Source organism: Thalassophryne amazonica, chromosome 17 (assembly GCF_902500255.1).
Source record: "Thalassophryne amazonica chromosome 17, fThaAma1.1, whole genome shotgun sequence".
Classification (NCBI taxonomy): Eukaryota; Metazoa; Chordata; class Actinopteri; order Batrachoidiformes; family Batrachoididae; genus Thalassophryne; species Thalassophryne amazonica.
This window is the reverse complement of record NC_047119.1, coordinates 5,241,309-5,258,187: the sequence shown is the minus strand read 5'-3', so window position 1 is coordinate 5,258,187 and position 16,879 is coordinate 5,241,309. Positions and strand designations below refer to the sequence as shown.

The 16,879-nt window shown below is 38.7% G+C and overlaps 1 protein-coding gene across 1 annotated transcript in view; it reads right to left on the bottom strand.

The window, feature by feature from the left end:
- Positions 1 to 16,879, bottom strand: part of pde8b (phosphodiesterase 8B) — a 155,077-nt gene that overhangs the window by 34,633 nt on the left and 103,565 nt on the right. Inside the window, 6 exon segments of the mRNA XM_034192259.1 lie at positions 579 to 708; positions 1,521 to 1,566; positions 2,721 to 2,885; positions 5,616 to 5,692; positions 9,439 to 9,516; positions 10,984 to 11,035. Of these exon segments, the coding sequence (XP_034048150.1) occupies positions 579 to 708; positions 1,521 to 1,566; positions 2,721 to 2,885; positions 5,616 to 5,692; positions 9,439 to 9,516; positions 10,984 to 11,035 (548 nt within the window).

The window sequence follows — 16,879 nt, the reverse complement described above, 5'->3', positions numbered from 1 at the left end:
CACTAGCCTTTGAACCCATGCGAAGTACTCCTCCAAGGCATGTACCCATCAAATATGAAGTTTCTACGAGCAATAGGTGCCGACCTACGTTGCGGCAAATGAATTGCAGCCGAACAGATGGATGGACGGACGGACAGATGAACTGATTTAAGGACGGACAGACACAACTCGGATGCTTGCGGCGCAAGTGCTGCACAGGGCAGAAAAAAAAAAATCAACACAGCCTGAAAAGAAGCCCTGGACGAAATTCACACATTTAAGAAAAACTAATTCTGATGCTTTCATTCCTTTTTTGTTTCTTTCTATATATGTTGTGTTTTTCATGAAGACAACAAAACTAAAACTTTGCTCCCTTGGTTATTTACAAGAGAGACATCTCAATTGTTGACGGCAGGAAGACAATCACTTATTGTCAGGATGCAAAAGAAGACTAATGTCACAGTGCCAACAAACTGCTCCCCTGTCACTTGAAGAAGTAATCTTTTTAATTGATCACCTTGATGATTTATTTGCATTTTCTAAACAATAAGCCTAAACCATCAGTTTTACATTCTCTCTCTTTTCCTTCCCGTTCATACCTCTTGTGTGTCGCTGCCTCCAGATCCAGGATGTTGAAATCCCAGCATTCCTCATCATTCAGCATCTCCGCGATGGATGGCGGGACATCGCTCAGATTTACTGGGATGGCCAGCTGGCTCTGGCTCATATCTAGAACACAGACGGACACCATGTGGGTTCAAGGTCAGCTGACCTTAAAAGGGGCGGGATTTGACAGATTAATAATGAATGACTCGGCCGACCATGGTTCCTTATGTTCTGTGTACCGTGCCAACACCCAGTCGAAGGGTCACAGTTTGTCAAGCCTGGACTTTGACCCGTCACTGTCTGATACATTACGAAACTGATTAAAAAGCTGTTTAAACAAAGAACCGTTGGGATTCAGAAAGATTTGCAGATGGGAATCACCTTCTCATGTTCTCATTTATCCATAGGAGTCACAGAGAGGTCTCCTGTTTGATCAAAATGTTGACATTAAACATCTCTTTGACATAAACTGAAATGATATTCAAAGCTCCAGAAGGCTTATCTTTATCTTTTTAGAGTGTAAGCTTTGCCAGAGCTGTTTTTACTTTTTCCTTGTTGTGCATTCTTATTCTTAAAACTTGCTATTTCAACACAACAATTGTTATTACTCTTAACTATTGTATTTTGTTCGTCAGTTACATAACTGTATTGAGTCATTATTTGTGAGTTGTCTCTCTGATGATGGCTCTTTCTTTGTCTTGTTCCATATCTCCCTCTCTCAGTTTTGTAACTACAATCAGATTATTTTTAATTAACATGAATATTTTCACGTGTAAAAGCCCAAGGAGTCCCAAACTTTTGCAAGCTACCCCACATGTTCATCCCTCCAGGAGAATCTACGAGTCGTTGCACTCTGTATTGCTTTTTTCTTCAGTTTCTCCTCCGTTTATATTATAAATGATGATGTAAGCAGTGATGAGTGGTGCTTGACATACTTTTGGAGAAGACGTACTCATTCCCAGAGAGTCTGCGTAGCCCATCCTGGAGGAGAAGGAAAATAATAATTTTTTAAAAAGCATAAAAACAGGAGATTTGCTTCCTTTAAACATGAGCGACAAATAACTTGTCAATAACCCAACATCTTCACAACATGAGTAAGCAGCAAACTGAAACTGACCTTTGTCACCACTCTTAATGTCTTTACCCCATAACATTCAGTCACAGATTGTCCAAACTATACCCTTTTAGAATCTTTATCAGACAAATAATGTGGTATAGTTTTCAATATGATTGGAGCATCTTTTAGTTTTGACCCCTGTGTAATTCTTCAGTTGACCTCTACCTGGCCGCCTATTGAAAATTCAAGTGGCCAATCATTTTGTTCAAAAGAGTAATGTCTTTATTTGTGCTGAATTTGATGCTTATATCAGCATTTGCAGGATTCTGCTCTAAATATTCTGGGGTTGGGGGCTATTCATGTATCAATGTATCCATGTTGGTTTGAATGACTCATTCTAAACGTATGAAAACACACTGATTCATTGCTGCAGGTAATGGACAGATGGTATATTCCATTTCTGCAAATAAATACCCATAAATCCGACACACTAATTTAATTTAATTTAATTAGCTTATAATGCGCCAAATCACAGCAAAAGCTGTCTCAAGGCACCTTACATAAAACAAGGCAACATAAAATTTAATAAATAATTAAAAAATGAATAAAAAAATTCAAATACATCAATAAAAACAGAAGTAAAAGAATAAAACAGATAAAAATAAAAACTATTCATAAGAAATAGAATAAAAATAGGTTTTCAGTCTTGACTTAAAAATGTCCACGGACTCCGACTGCCTCACAGTCAACTGCCACACTGTAGCTTTAAGCTGCATTTAAAAAGTAATAAATGTAATTTACATTCAGTTGTTGTCACTGCTGAATGGTTCTGCAGCTGATGTATCTGCAAATGTGCAGTCAGCTTTGTCTTTATTCTGCAGTGATTCACCTCATACTTATAAATAAAATAACAAATAAAGATTCTGTGTGGAGCTCTAAGAACATGCACCTGATTTGGTTTGAGAAGCTGCATTTTTTTTCATGGTTCAACATGTAAACATGTTCAGATTTATATGCAAGAAGCAAGAACATTTTTCTAAAAAATAATGAAAACTGTCTGAAGCATCGGGTGTCTTACACTCATGAGCCCCCCGACCAGGTCGTTGGTATGGGGGTCGTCCTCTTTGGAGGCGAGTTGAGGGGAGTAGAGCTCGGTGGTTCTGAGGATCTCCAGCACCCGTTCCAGAGCCTCGGCCACCGACACCGGACTGCTCTCCTGGGCGGTATTGATGATATTGATCACCTGGGAAAGACAAAAAAGAGAAGTCTTCATTTTGGATGATGTTCAAACAAACACGCAAAGAGCCCTTTGCAACACAGCACGTCTGTCTGTGTGCATGTCACAGAACTGTGCATGTGACATGAGAGAGATTTTGTTTGTGGCGAAACAACGTATTAAATCTCCCTTTTCAATAGCAGGACATTTCGGGTGTGCATGCAGCAACAAAGTCAGTCAGTTTGACATTTATATTTGCTTCGATCCAGCTTCGCCTCAATCTGTTCTTGTGAAAAATGTCTGATATTTAACCTGATCATTCCAAACCTTCTGAAAAAAGAAACATTATATTTTGGAGCAGATTGGGATCAAGTTGTGAATGTTTTCTACCAATATTTGAAAGCATTTGATGTGCTGAAACAAGGTGACCACCTCCTTATTACTCTTCCTTCCTTCCTTCCTTCCTTCCTTATTACTCATCCTTATTACGTTATGTTTTCGCCCCTGTTTGTTTGTGAACGGTCTGGAGCCCACAATTTTTGCAAAATTTTCCAGAGGATTCTTATCCTGTTAGGCAAGAACTGATTCAATTTTCAGGGTCATAGGTCAAAGATCAAAGGCAGGAAAAATCTTGGAATATTGGAACAATCCCTATCTTTAACACTGAAAAATCATACCTCTGTCAAAAGGATCAGATTGCTTTCATATTTGAAGGCGTTATGTAGGATGGTATCCTTTATCAACTGACAAAGTTTGATCCAGGGCTGCTGACTGAATTGCCCCCCCCCAAAAAATTGGTCCACCCTGCCTTCACTGCACATGCATCATTTGGGACCACAGCAGCTCGTCTAAGTCTGACTTTCTACACCCAAAGCGATCAAAGGGAGTAATGTGATTATTAACCATCAGATGATAAAGTAAAACCTCTTAAATCATTCTAAAGTCAGTTTTAAACAGAAACGAGGCGATAATCGCCTCATTTCACTGCTGACGCACCAAAATGACATAGGCGCAGCAGCACATCAGACGTCTGCTGTGCTCTGATCTGTCCACCATCTTTCATTACAAAATAATGCTGAATTTATGTGGAAATGATTGTTGTACTAAAGCTTCACTCTCATATTTGACGTTGAGGTGCAGACTGACACTCAATGTCACTTGACAAAGTTTGATGTGGATCTAATCCGGATTGTGGATTTCGTGGACATTTGAATTTAATATTGAAAAAGCCCATTTGGTGTACATTTTGCATTATATCTCAAACAAAAGTGCCTCAATCACTCTCACTTTTCTGTTATGGATTCACCTGCTGCACCAAAATTGGATGGAGGTTTCAATTTTATGTCTGTTGGTCTTCCAGTTATCAGTCGGAAGCCAAGTGTCAAAAAGCAACGGCACATTATGCATAGCAGAGATATAATGATATAAACCTCTGCCAACACGAATTTCCAATTCCACAAAAATTTTACCTTGAAAAAATTTTCAAGGTGAAAGTTCTGTTAGAAGTGGCTTTTCATAAGCAAAATTACATGTGATCAAATGTCAGGAAGATGCATTTAGTTCATGCACTTAAAGTTTTTTGTGGTGTTGTCAGTTTGGTGCTCTACGTGCACGTTGCTCTAGTTGATGCTCTGTCTATCTGCTGTAGCCCTTATTGTCTTCATGCTCACAGGCATTATTTCTCAGTATCTTAAAAATATCATTTTACTTGCACTTAAAAGGCAACTCACTGAACAAGAAATGAGTGGAATGAATCACCATCCACACTTCAGTAATGAGACGGCATTGTTCATATGTTTATTAGTAGAACACAGGACTCAGTAAACAGCCTGCAGGCAGAAAGCCCTTTTTGTGTTCTTAGTACTTCTGGTTTGTTGTGGTTATTTGCAATATCTCTGTTTTTGTATCTGTATTGTGTGAAGTTGCAGCAGACATATCAAATAAAATAGTTGCATGTGCTGTAGCTTATATTTGTGTTCTAAGTTTCAAAGTGTTTTCTCGATTTGCAAGATGTTTTTTGATGCAGCAACCTTCAACTTCAACTTATTTTCATTTATATAGCACCAAATCATAACAAGGTCACCTCAAGGCGCGTCACACAAGTAAGGTCTAACCTTACTAACCCCCAGAGCAACAGTGGGAAGGAAAAACTCCCTTTGAGGAAGAAACCTCAAGGAGACCAGACTCAAAGGGGTGACCCTCTGCTTGCGCCATGCTACAGACACAAACTACAAAACAATTCACAAAATGAACATACAGGAAATGTTGCTGGTGCACAGGACCTGTTGCAGAACTCCTGAAGGTGTTTTTTGGGGGGATTTGCCTTTGTTTAGAAGTGCTGTAGCCTCTATTGGCCGCTGCTATTGAGAATAAATTTGTGGTTGGAGCTGAAGAGGCTGGTGATACAGCTATGAAAGTACAAGAATGGACAGAGACTTGAGCACATACCAATACACCCGTTTGTAGTACTGGACGTACTGTGGTACTTGAGAAGAAATGCAATCACCAACTTTTACTGTTTTGTCAGCATGTTATTCAAAAAACAGCTCATCAGCAAGGTACAAAATGAAGATCTTTTTCATGTTACTGTTGGAAAACTCGGTTTGTGATTTGATGACGTCAATCGATGGCAACGCAAAAGATCAGATTTTTCCGAAGTACAACACAAAAGTCCCCGGTGTTTGATATATTCTGGTATGTGAGACGTGAGAGATAATATGTTTCAGTTACAAGTGTGCCGAGTGCAGCATGTGGTACCTTGGTGATGGGAGCTTCAATTGTCATGGAGTGAATCCTGGCGACGGAAGAATATCTTCTGTTCTGCAAACTGGGAGCTGGAAATCAGAACATTGGATGCAATATGATGATTAGAAAATGAGTAATTGACTGAGAGATGATATTATTTATGATGGAAGCAACCAAGGTGCCCCATGGCAGGTCTGATGGAGTTACACGTTGTACTGGCTGTGATTGGAGAGACTTTGTATGTAAAATGTTTGCATGCTGCTTCACCAGCTACAGTTTCAGTCACAGCTTGAGTTGGTCTGAAGACACACGGCAAACTCAAGCTTAGATGCCATGAGCCTGTTTTTTAAGAAGGTATCCTCTGTTCTCAAACACAGCCACTGAAACTTGATGATCTTGGTGTCTCCCCTTTAAGCTGGCCTGCTCTACACAGATTCAAGTTCAAGTTCAATTTTATTTGCCATTTGCAGTATTAAAACCACATTGGAAAAATGGTGCAAGGAGCTCAAAAGTGCACTAGCAAGACATACACAAACAATAAAAAGACATAAAAGAACATAAAAAATGCCATAAAAACGACAAAGCCACAAAATAATTTAAGATACATTTAAAACTAATCAGAGTGTTGATTATACGGCTTGTGGGAAGAAACTTTTTCTATAACGTGATGTCCCACATTTAATAGACCGATAGCGCCTACCCGAAGGATGAAGCTCAAACAGGTCCCTGGCAGGATGCAGGAGATCTTTAGTAATAGCCAAAGACCGGAACTTAAGCCTTTTTTTGTAAATGTCCTCCAGGACAGACAGTTCCACACCAATAGTTCTACTGGCTGAACGAACCACTCCATTCAAAGCCTTCCTTTCTTTAGCAGTGGCATTTCCAAACCATGCAGTTATAGCATTTGTAAGAAGACTTTCAATGCAGCTGTGATAAAAATTTAAGAGAATATTCTTGTTCAGAGTAAATTCTTTCAGTTTACGCAGAAAAAAAAGCCGTTGTCGAGACTTTTTAACAATTCCGTTGGTGTTATAATTCCAGCTCAAGTCATCAGATAAAAACGATCCCAGAAATTTACAGTTTTCAACTGTTTTCACCTCAGCGCCATTTAATATGATGGGAGCATAAGATCTATTTTTACTGAAATCAACAACCAACTCAAAAGTTTTTGCAGTGTTTAACTTCAAATTGTTTTCCTCGCTCCAGGAAACCACGTTTTGCACTTCAGATCTATACAAAGAGTCATCATGAGAAGAGATCAAACCAATAATAGTTGTGTCATCTGCATATTCACCATTCAGTGTCATCCACATTCATGACTTAAAGGACATGTCGCACTAAAATCATAACAATTTAGATTTAGGCTGTTAGTGATCATGTGATGATCCACTTTGTGCACTTCCATGGCTGGTTTCAAAGAATACGGCATTTGCAACAAACAGCTACGGCAACGTCCAAAAACAAAATACTCAGGAGTACTTGAGTGTTTCCGACAAGTGATGTCACAATTAGAAGCGTCCCAGCGTGCACTACAATGGAATGTAGCTGATAACGTTAAGAACAGGGGCACAGATTAATTCCAAAGTTGACATAAGTGTGATGTTGTGTTATGATGACTCGTTTTTAAGTGAAAACTGTTAATTTTGATGCAGTTCACAGTAAAAGCTGCAGGTTTATGAAGGTTTCTGTGCACCTTCATAAACAGCCTGTCAATCACCATCTCTACTCCAGGACCAGCTTTGTGCACAATTATTTATGAGTGTTGATATCAATAAAATCTAAAACAATACATCTGCTGCTGGGGGAGAATGAGTGTCTCGTCAGCTGCACAGCGCACGCTCACACACACAGCAAGCTTCGCAGCACACATACACACATTTCAGCTCCAAATTTATACTCTTTCACAGTAAAAAAAAGAGAAAGAAATCTAGCCACAAAACACAAAAGGGGAACATGCCACACTCACCGTCGCATTGTGGATTAATTTCCAAATGAAAACTTCACACAATTAAAGAAACGTGTGTGAGTGTGAGATTGCCGGCTGCAGCTCTGCCTCTCTCTCGATAGTGGCACGTAAAATAATGTCCATGAGCTCCTAGAAATAATGTACTCTGACTTTTTCCAATGTGACAAATCCATCTCCATGTCCAGGCAGTCTGTTAAAAACAGTGTCAGATGTCCCACGTTCACATCAGCTTCAGTAAACTAGCATCCACACAAACAGCACGTCACCACACTTTAAGATCCAAAATCCAACACTCTGAAAAAGTTAATAGTTACAGGGTGAAGCGGGTCGTCTCCTCTCTGTAAATCCAAGCCATCACTTTCGAACGGCAGCTCAGAAGCTTCGTTTTCAGACAGAGCAGGTTTGTTTCCCTCTGTCTGTCAGTTACTGCAGAGAATTGCCGTATGAGACATTTTCCGGAAATGCACCTGCTAACGCTCAGAGTGAGAGGACTATAATAGATCAGAGATCAGTAATTATTAGCACATGTGCGCAGAGACACTTACATTCATGAGTACTTTTATGTTGTCTTACTAACTGGGACATTAAAAACGTGAGACATGTCCTTTAAAGCTTGGTTTAACTCAACTCCACCAGATGTTGAAATTAGCGTGACACCTTTTATGTGACTTGTCAATGACATAATGAGGAAATAACACACCTTGTTGTGAAACAGCTCAGTAGCCAACTGTACATTTACTTTTGATCCCATAGAGATCTATGAGCAAGCTCACAAAATCACACCACCTGCTACACCGTACTAGTCTTGTAATGAAATACCTGAATTAACAAATAGGTCAATGTCTGTTCTTGTGTGTAACTGGCATAAATTTAAAAAACAACAACAGTCTAACTAAGTCCCCTTAAGGACATCCTTCATGCTGATCTTCACCTGATGTGCTGCCAGTGTGTGAGGTCTCTTTCAAATTCATAAAGTGGTTTGGGAGGGGTTGCACTTACAAAGATCAAACATTATAACGTGTCATTTAATTATCTCTCACTGACAACATTGGACCGGAATTATTTTCCTGCGTGCACATCTTTATGTGGTGTAAAAAAAATTAGGGACCACACACAAAATGCTGCAAGTCCTACTCCCATTCATCACACATGAACATAATTACTGTGGAGTTAAAGCTGCCTGTCTGCACTCTGAGCTCGTATTATTATTGTCTTTCAGTTTTAATTTGATCTGGCAGCTAAAATAACAAACATATTGCCAAATTCCAAATATATACGTAGGCGCAGCTGTCTTCTCTAATGCCGTTACTCCGTTACAAAGAGATGAACGAAAAGACCAAAAGACGGGATGCATATATATATATATATATATCATTAATGCACAAAAGAGCAAAAACAAAAAAATAGGACTATGGGTAAAGGTAGAAGAGAGATGAATGAAAATATAATGAGCATGATGATGAGCTGCGTAGTTAGAAGAGATAAAGTGCTCCGATTGCAGAAAGGAGAAGAGCAGCACTCTTCTGAAGATACCTGAAAATAGCAGCAGCTGCGTCACAGTGAGCTGAAGAGGGCGGCACGGAATGTCATCAGCCCACATCACCTCTCCGAGGAGCTCTTCAGTTTAAGTAGCTAACATAACACAGCCTGACTCACTGGCTGCTGTGCCGTGTCCAGCATCACCCCGTTCTTTTGTTCGAGCTTGCTTATTCTATGATCTGGCTTTATTCTCATGCGCTGCACAGTGGTCTAAATGATCTCTTAGTCTGTGCTTATTTTCTGCCTCAGCTGCTTATCTTTGCTGTAAAACAACAGAAATAGGAGCGTCGTTCTTTGACATAGATGATAAAGCCTTTCAAACCATCTTACCATCACTGCTGTGAGAGCTGAGGGATCTGGCATCAAGTGAATCTTTCCTCCGGTCCCTGTGACGTAGTGAATTGCACTCTGTGGAGGACGGGGAGAGTGATGATCAGTAGACGTCCATCACATGCGTGGAATGATAAAGATGGGAAAAATCACAAGACAGCTACATGTGCCGTGAAAGTGTGGAGACGTTTGCTTATTGGGAGAGACATTCATGTCTGTTTGGTTCTTCAACCTTTGAGGTCAAGAGATCTTATGGAATCATGAGGTCACTGCACAAATGTCTTTGCTGATGCTGATATCTTTATATGAGAATAAAGGTCCAAGTCTTTAGGGTCCTGGTGCTTCCTGTCTTACTCTATAGGTGATGTCTTTGGTACTAGGTCTCTTCGGAAGGTCCTTGATATGAATGGAATGACTTTGTGTCAAATGAGCAGTTATTTCAGGAGACGATTGGCCATGCAGTGTGTTTCTCTGGGCATGATCCAGCACATAGGTGCCTGAGTGTTGGGTGGTGTGGCTGGAGAAGGACAAGGGGACACCCCTGCTTCCACTGGCTGTGGTAGATAGATGGCTATTTTAGAGATGTGGGAATTTGATATTTTTGTGCATTGTTGTAGTGCAGTTTTTATTTCATCCACATCCGGATCTGGATTCTGGCTCAGGATTTCACTTTATATAGGCTTTGAAGGATTACGTCAAAACTACCTCATGTATTCTCACCGCTGATAGATATTAGGGCAAAGAAGATGCCACTGAATTTTGGAGGTGATCCAGATCTGGATTGGTGGATGTCAGAAATCTCGGATTGCTCTTTTTATTAGCATTTATTCTTATATTACTGGACTTTTTTTGTTTAGTGATTTGATTAATTTGAAAGCCCAGTTGCTACAATAATTATTTTTAATCATTAACACATGATTTTTCTGGAGTATAAGTTGCAGGATCTCCCAAACTAGTAAAACAAACAAACAAACAAACCCCAGTGATGTACTCTGGAAAATACATTACGTACTGATGTGCATAAGACCGGTGTGCACATATCTGATAAATATGCATTTTTTTGTACTTATATTCTGAATTTTATTCAAAAAACAGAAATTAGGGGTGTAATGATACCATACATATCATGACACACCTATCACGATTCGATACATATCACGATACATAATTACATCACTTTTCCCACTAATTATGTAGAAAGTAATCTGGTGAATGTTTTAACTTAAATAAAAATTCTGTAGTATAAATTGTAATCATTGATGTTATGTTTGTATATTTTATAAATCATTGATGATTCTCCAGGAAGAATTCTTTTTTCAATATTTCCTCCGTGCAGTACTTGACTTTTTGAATCATAATACTATTTTTTTTTTTAAAAATACGATTCAATACAGGCTTCACGATACAATTATCACAATTTGCGACACATTGATACACCCCTACATTAAAGCTAATCTTCACAAAGTCCGTCTCCATAATCACTGGTATAGATAGTAAAATACAATTTAAAGTAATTTTCTGCCCACGTATGGTGCACTAAGTTACCTGAGTGAGAATGGTCTCCGCTGCATCGGTCTTCCTTGTTGAACTTGTGGACCTGACGGACAGAGAGTACAAGTCCTTCAAGCTCCAATCTGAACTGTGACCAGAAATCAATGTTGTTTGCTTTTGCTGTGAAGAATATCATCAGCAGAATTTTCAGCTCTTTCATACCAGTGTGCTGGTAGGATTACTTCACTTATTACAATATTACTTATAATGTTTTCAGGTCTGTTGTTTTTATTTCTGAAATTTATGAAGTGATTTTCATGAAATTTGCTGGATGGGCCAGCAAAGAACTTATCCAGTTTTTGTGCAGTTTCAGATAATCATTTCAGACATTTTAAAACTTTTGTCAATATTGCTAGATTCATCATTTGTCAGCATTTTCAAAAAAAACTTTCATTAAATAAAGCACAGTCCTATTAAAATAATATCATCAAACATACATGCAGGCTAAAGCATTACTGATATCTGGCACCTTTAGTGGCAAAAAATACAACTGAATACCTAATTGGGGCATGCCATAGTGTGTAATCTGTGGTAGTAGCAATTTTACCAATCTGGAAAATATTTGAAAATTAGTAAATAAATAAATAGGTAAAAAATGGATGTAGTGACACATCGTGATCTACAAAAGTGAATACCTGGATGCAATCTGTGCAGAAATGGGGGTAATATGCATCTTTTTCTTTGTTTTTTGTTTTGTTACTGGATTTTGAAATAAATCATTTCTGCTTGAATGTGGATGTGGCTACACAGTCACTTTGATGCCACGTTAAAATTCCTGGCTAAAATTAAAATACAATGCAGATTACTGTCTGTTTTAGAGCAGAGCACTTTTATTGACCAGAGCAGCCACTGGAGCTCAGCGGTCAGTCTGTCTAGTGCATATGTATGTGTGCGTGTGTTTGTGTTCGTGTGTTCAATGTTCATAGACTCACTGTTTGTTGACCTCCTTAAATCTCTGGAAATATAATTTACGTCCATAGTCCCATGAAAGGCATGTCACACTCCTCAGCAGAAGACTTTTTTTTATGTTAACAGATATATTTTAGCTTTGTAACGTCTTATTATAAGTACAAACAAACAGTGTGAACCCATACAGACACTGTCAGTGTTAATTTAACACTGTTGATTTTGCTGTGTACAGAGTAAATTTTGCAGAGTAAAATATACTCTGCTGGGGTGACTTTTGGTCCCATTCTAAATAGAGTAAAATACACTCTGTTATAGAGTGAAATCAGCTGTACCATCTTGTCAAATCAAGTTTTTCTACACCAGTAAGAGTCATTCACAGCATCATGGAGTTGATTTTACACTGTGATAGAATATATTTAACTCTATTTGGACTGGGACCAAATGTTATCCTGGCAGAGTATATTTTACTCTGCAAAATTTACTGTGTATGGACAGTTTAAGTTTCCAGTTCACCTAACCTGCATGTCTTTGGACACAAACATGGGGAAAACATGCAAACTCCACACAGAAAGGCCACAGGTGGGAATCGATCCCATGACCTTTTGCTGTGAGGCAACAGTGCCCTAACCACTAAGCCACCGTGCTGACCTGAATCATGATCATGACCAGTTTTGTTTTCCCTTCTAGTTATTCAGTGTTTAACAAAGTGTCATAAAATGGTTTACTTGGTGTCTATAATAATAATAATAATAATAATAATACAAATAATAATAATAATAACTTTATTTGTAAGGTGTTTTCCAGGTGTTTTTTGCTTTATAAACAACAACAATACTATAAAATACATAGAAAACACAAACATGATGAAACCAGTTTTGAAAGCTAAAGAGAGTGAAAATTAAATGAAAAGTATAACTACATGATTACCAGTAATGGAATCATAAAATTAAAATAAGACCATTGTGTAGCTTGTCACAAGTTTAAATAAGTTTGTTGGCAATGAAACCAGACCACTGGAGGCGAAAACTTGCTTACGAGGAAGAATCCATTACCATTTTACCATAACACGTTTGTGAACAACTTACTCCATATATTCCACAAGTAAAAGTAAATACTCTTTATTTGTTAGACACTCTGTAATCAACTTAGGCTTGTATTTTTTACAGTACAGTGGAAGAAGTCATCTTGAGATTGCACAGTAAACATACTCAGATATGTTGAGTCTCTAATCTTGTTACACCAGCTGACTCACAGCACCTTTCTATCTGCTGACAGTGCACAGGCATTAATGCAACAAAGTATTTCTACATCCACACAAATATATACTTCTAGTAGAAAAAAAAAAAATCTGAAAATAAATGTGAGTTCATTGTAAAGAACTAAGTTTTAAATACAGAGATGGGTGGGTGAAGTGCCTGTCAGTAGCTTCTTTTTTTATGTTTTGTTAAATCACTCAATCTCCGGCCTGCAGTGTGTCCCATTACTACATAAATAGGATTAAGACAGTATAAACTTGTCTAATGGCGTACTAAATTGCCAGATGCAGCTGGATGCATGATAATGGCTTTCTTGGGCTGCAAAGCACAAACATACATGTTAAAAAAATGGTGAATAAATGAGATTATGATTGACTTTAATTGTGAAAGACAAACAAAGCTGACCGTAAACCTGCTTAGACAAATACTAACTAAACAACACCATGATATGGAAACCGAGGTCTCCAGCCAAATGCCTGGATGGGAAATTACAAGGAATAATGTGCAAGAGAACATGTCCCGGGCAAGGATAGCAGAGCTGTGCTTTACAGATAGGACATCTGTGTCCTTCAGATGTCAGATGATAATTAAAAATGCAGTACATACTGTGCAAAATGAAGGTTTTAAAATGTCACCCCTTACTACACGTCTGTTCCTGCTTTGAAGCAGTTTCCTTCCACAATGTGCAAGGAAAATGGATTTGAAAAGGGAATACCCTTCAGATTGGCACTGCACTACTGGACCCCCATGATTTTGGGAATGTGATCACTTACTGCCATGTCGAAGAATTCTCAATCCCAACCAACAAGATTGGATGGTGTCTGGCTTTGGCGGGCAGATCGGGCTGACTCACATGTACATACAATGAAAGCACACAGTGAGCTGCAGCTCGTCCCTGCACAGCTTAGGGTATATATTTATATAGCACTGGCAACCGGCTGCTAACCTTTACAGGCTTTAACAGTGGAATCCTGGTGCTTAGCCGTAGCTTAGCATAGTATGACGTTACTGGCAAGAAACCCAGCTGAGAGCAGCACCTCACCTGCTTTAGAGTGATGAGACACACAGCAGAGGTGGAAGCTGGTGTACCTACAGTAGTGTTCAGAATAATAGTATTGCTATGTGACTAAAAAGATTAATCCAGGTTTTGAGTATATTTCTTATTGTTACATGGGAAACAAGGTACCAGTAGATTCAGTAGATTCTCACAAATCCAACAAGACCAAGCATTCATGATATGCACACTCTTAAGGCTATGAAATTGGGCTATTAGTAAAAAAAAGTAGAAAAGGGGGTGTTCACAAGTAATAGTAGCATCTGCTGTTGACGCTACAAACTCAAAACTATTATGTTCAAACTGGTTTTTTATCAATCCTGTGAATCACTAAACTAGTATTTAGTTGTATAACCACAGTTTTTCATGATTTCTTCACATCTGCGAGGCATTAATTTTGTTGGTTTGGAACCAAGATTTTGCGCTTGGTTTCAGTTCGGAAGGTTCTGGGTTCAAATCCCACCCCTGCCACATTTCTCCATGTAATGTGGAGTTGCGTCAGGAAGGGCATCCGGCGTAAAACCTGTGCCAAATCAACATGCAGATCCACCTTGGATTTGCTGTGGTGACCCCGAGTGCAAACAAGGGAGCAGCTGAAGGGACTTACTATTAGTGTGCTTGGGGTCATTGTCTTGTTGAAACACCCATTTCAAGGGCATGTCCTCTTCAGCATAAGGCAACATGACCTCTTCAAGTATTTTGACATATCCAAACTGATCCATGATACCTGGTATGCGATATATAGGCCCAATACCATAGTAGGAGAAACATGCCCATATCATGATGCTTGCACCACCATGCTTCACTGTCTTCACTGTGAACTGTGGCTTGAATTCAGAGTTTGGGGGTCGTCTCACAAACTGTCTGCGGCCCTTGGACCCAAAAAGAACAATTTTACTCTCATCAGTCCACAAAATATTCCTCCATTTCTCTTTAGGCCAGTTGATGTGTTCTTTGGCAAATTGTAACCTCTTCTGCACATGTCTTTTATTTAACTGAGGGACTTTGTGGGGGATTCTTGCACATAAATTAGCTTCACACAGGCGTCTTCTAACTGTCACAGCACTTACAGGTAACTCCAGACTGTCTTTGATCATCCTGGAGCTGATCAATGGGTGAGCCTTTGCCATTCTGGTTATTCTTCTATCCATTTTGATGGTTGTTTTCCATTTACTTCCACGCGTCTCTTTGTTTTTTGTTTTTTTTGTCCATTTTAAAGCATTGGAGATCATTGTAGATGAACAGCTTATAATTTTTTGCACCTGCGTATATGTTTTTCCCTCTCCAATCAACTTTTTAATCAAATTACGCTGTTCTTCTGAACAATGTCTTGAACGTTCCATTTTCCTCAGGCTTTCAAAGAGAAAAGCATGTTCAACAGGTGCTGGCTTCATCCTTAAATAGGGGACACCTGATTCACACCTGTTTGTTCCACAAAATTGACGAACTCACTGACTGAATGCCACACTACTATTATTGTGAACACCCCCAATAGCCCAATTTCATAGCCTTAACAGTGTGCATATCATGAATGCTTGGTCTTGTTGGATTTGTGAGAATCTACTGAATCTACTGGTACCTTGTTTCCCATGTAACAATAAGAAATATGCAGAAGGTTCCAGGTTCAAACCCACCCCTGTCCGTTCTCTATGTAATACGGAGTTGCATCAAGAAGGGGATCCAGTGTAAAACGTGCTAAATCAACATGCAGATCCACCTCAGATCTGCTGTGGTGACCCGGAGTGAAACAAAGGAGAAGCTGAAGGGACTTATTTCTTAGCAGCTTTTGTCATTTAAACACTTCACTCAAAAACTGATTCATTGGATGAAATCAATTCATTATGAGCAGGATTTCCAGCTAATAAACATATGTAGTCCCAACTCAAGTAAAGTGCATCTATGCAAGATAATTTAATTTAATTTAGTTTGGACAACATATATTTATGAGTTGGAAATCCTGCCCATAATTGAAGTGAATCAATAAATATATCACTCAAAAAAAAAAAACAACAACAACAAAAAACAAGCAAAAAAACCTGACTCATTGGATTGGATTCCATCTAACCCCAATTCCAGTGAAGTTGGGACGTTGTGTAAAATGTAAAGACAGAATACAATGATTTGCAAATCCTCTTCAATCTATATTCAGTTGAATACACCACAAAGACAATATATTTAATGTTCAAACTGATAAACTTTATTGTTTTTGTGCAAATATTTGCTCATTTTGAAATGGATGCATTGAAAACTAGAGACTTGTTTGGCTGAAGAGAAAAGATCGATGTCAGCTAACTTTTTTTTTTTTTTACTTTGGAAGTCTAAAAAGACTGAGATGATTATTTGTCCTGCCAGACAGAGACTTTATGATGTTAATTTTACACGGTCACTGGGGTGAAACCCTGTTTTTTTTTTTTTTATCCAATTTTGCCTTTTGACTTGCCGGCATTTAATTAGAACAAGGAATTATCCATGTTGGCCTCCATTCACTGGCTCCCTGTGGTTATGAGAGCAGATTTTAAGGTCCCAACAAATGCTCTAATCCAGATGGCTATTTAATTTGTTTGTTGATGCTCTCAAATAAGATTCACAAGAAAGATTCCCAAACATGATTAATTACAAAAAAGTGCACAAGGCTGGCTTCAAATGGGCTCAAACTCATTGCAAACCTGCA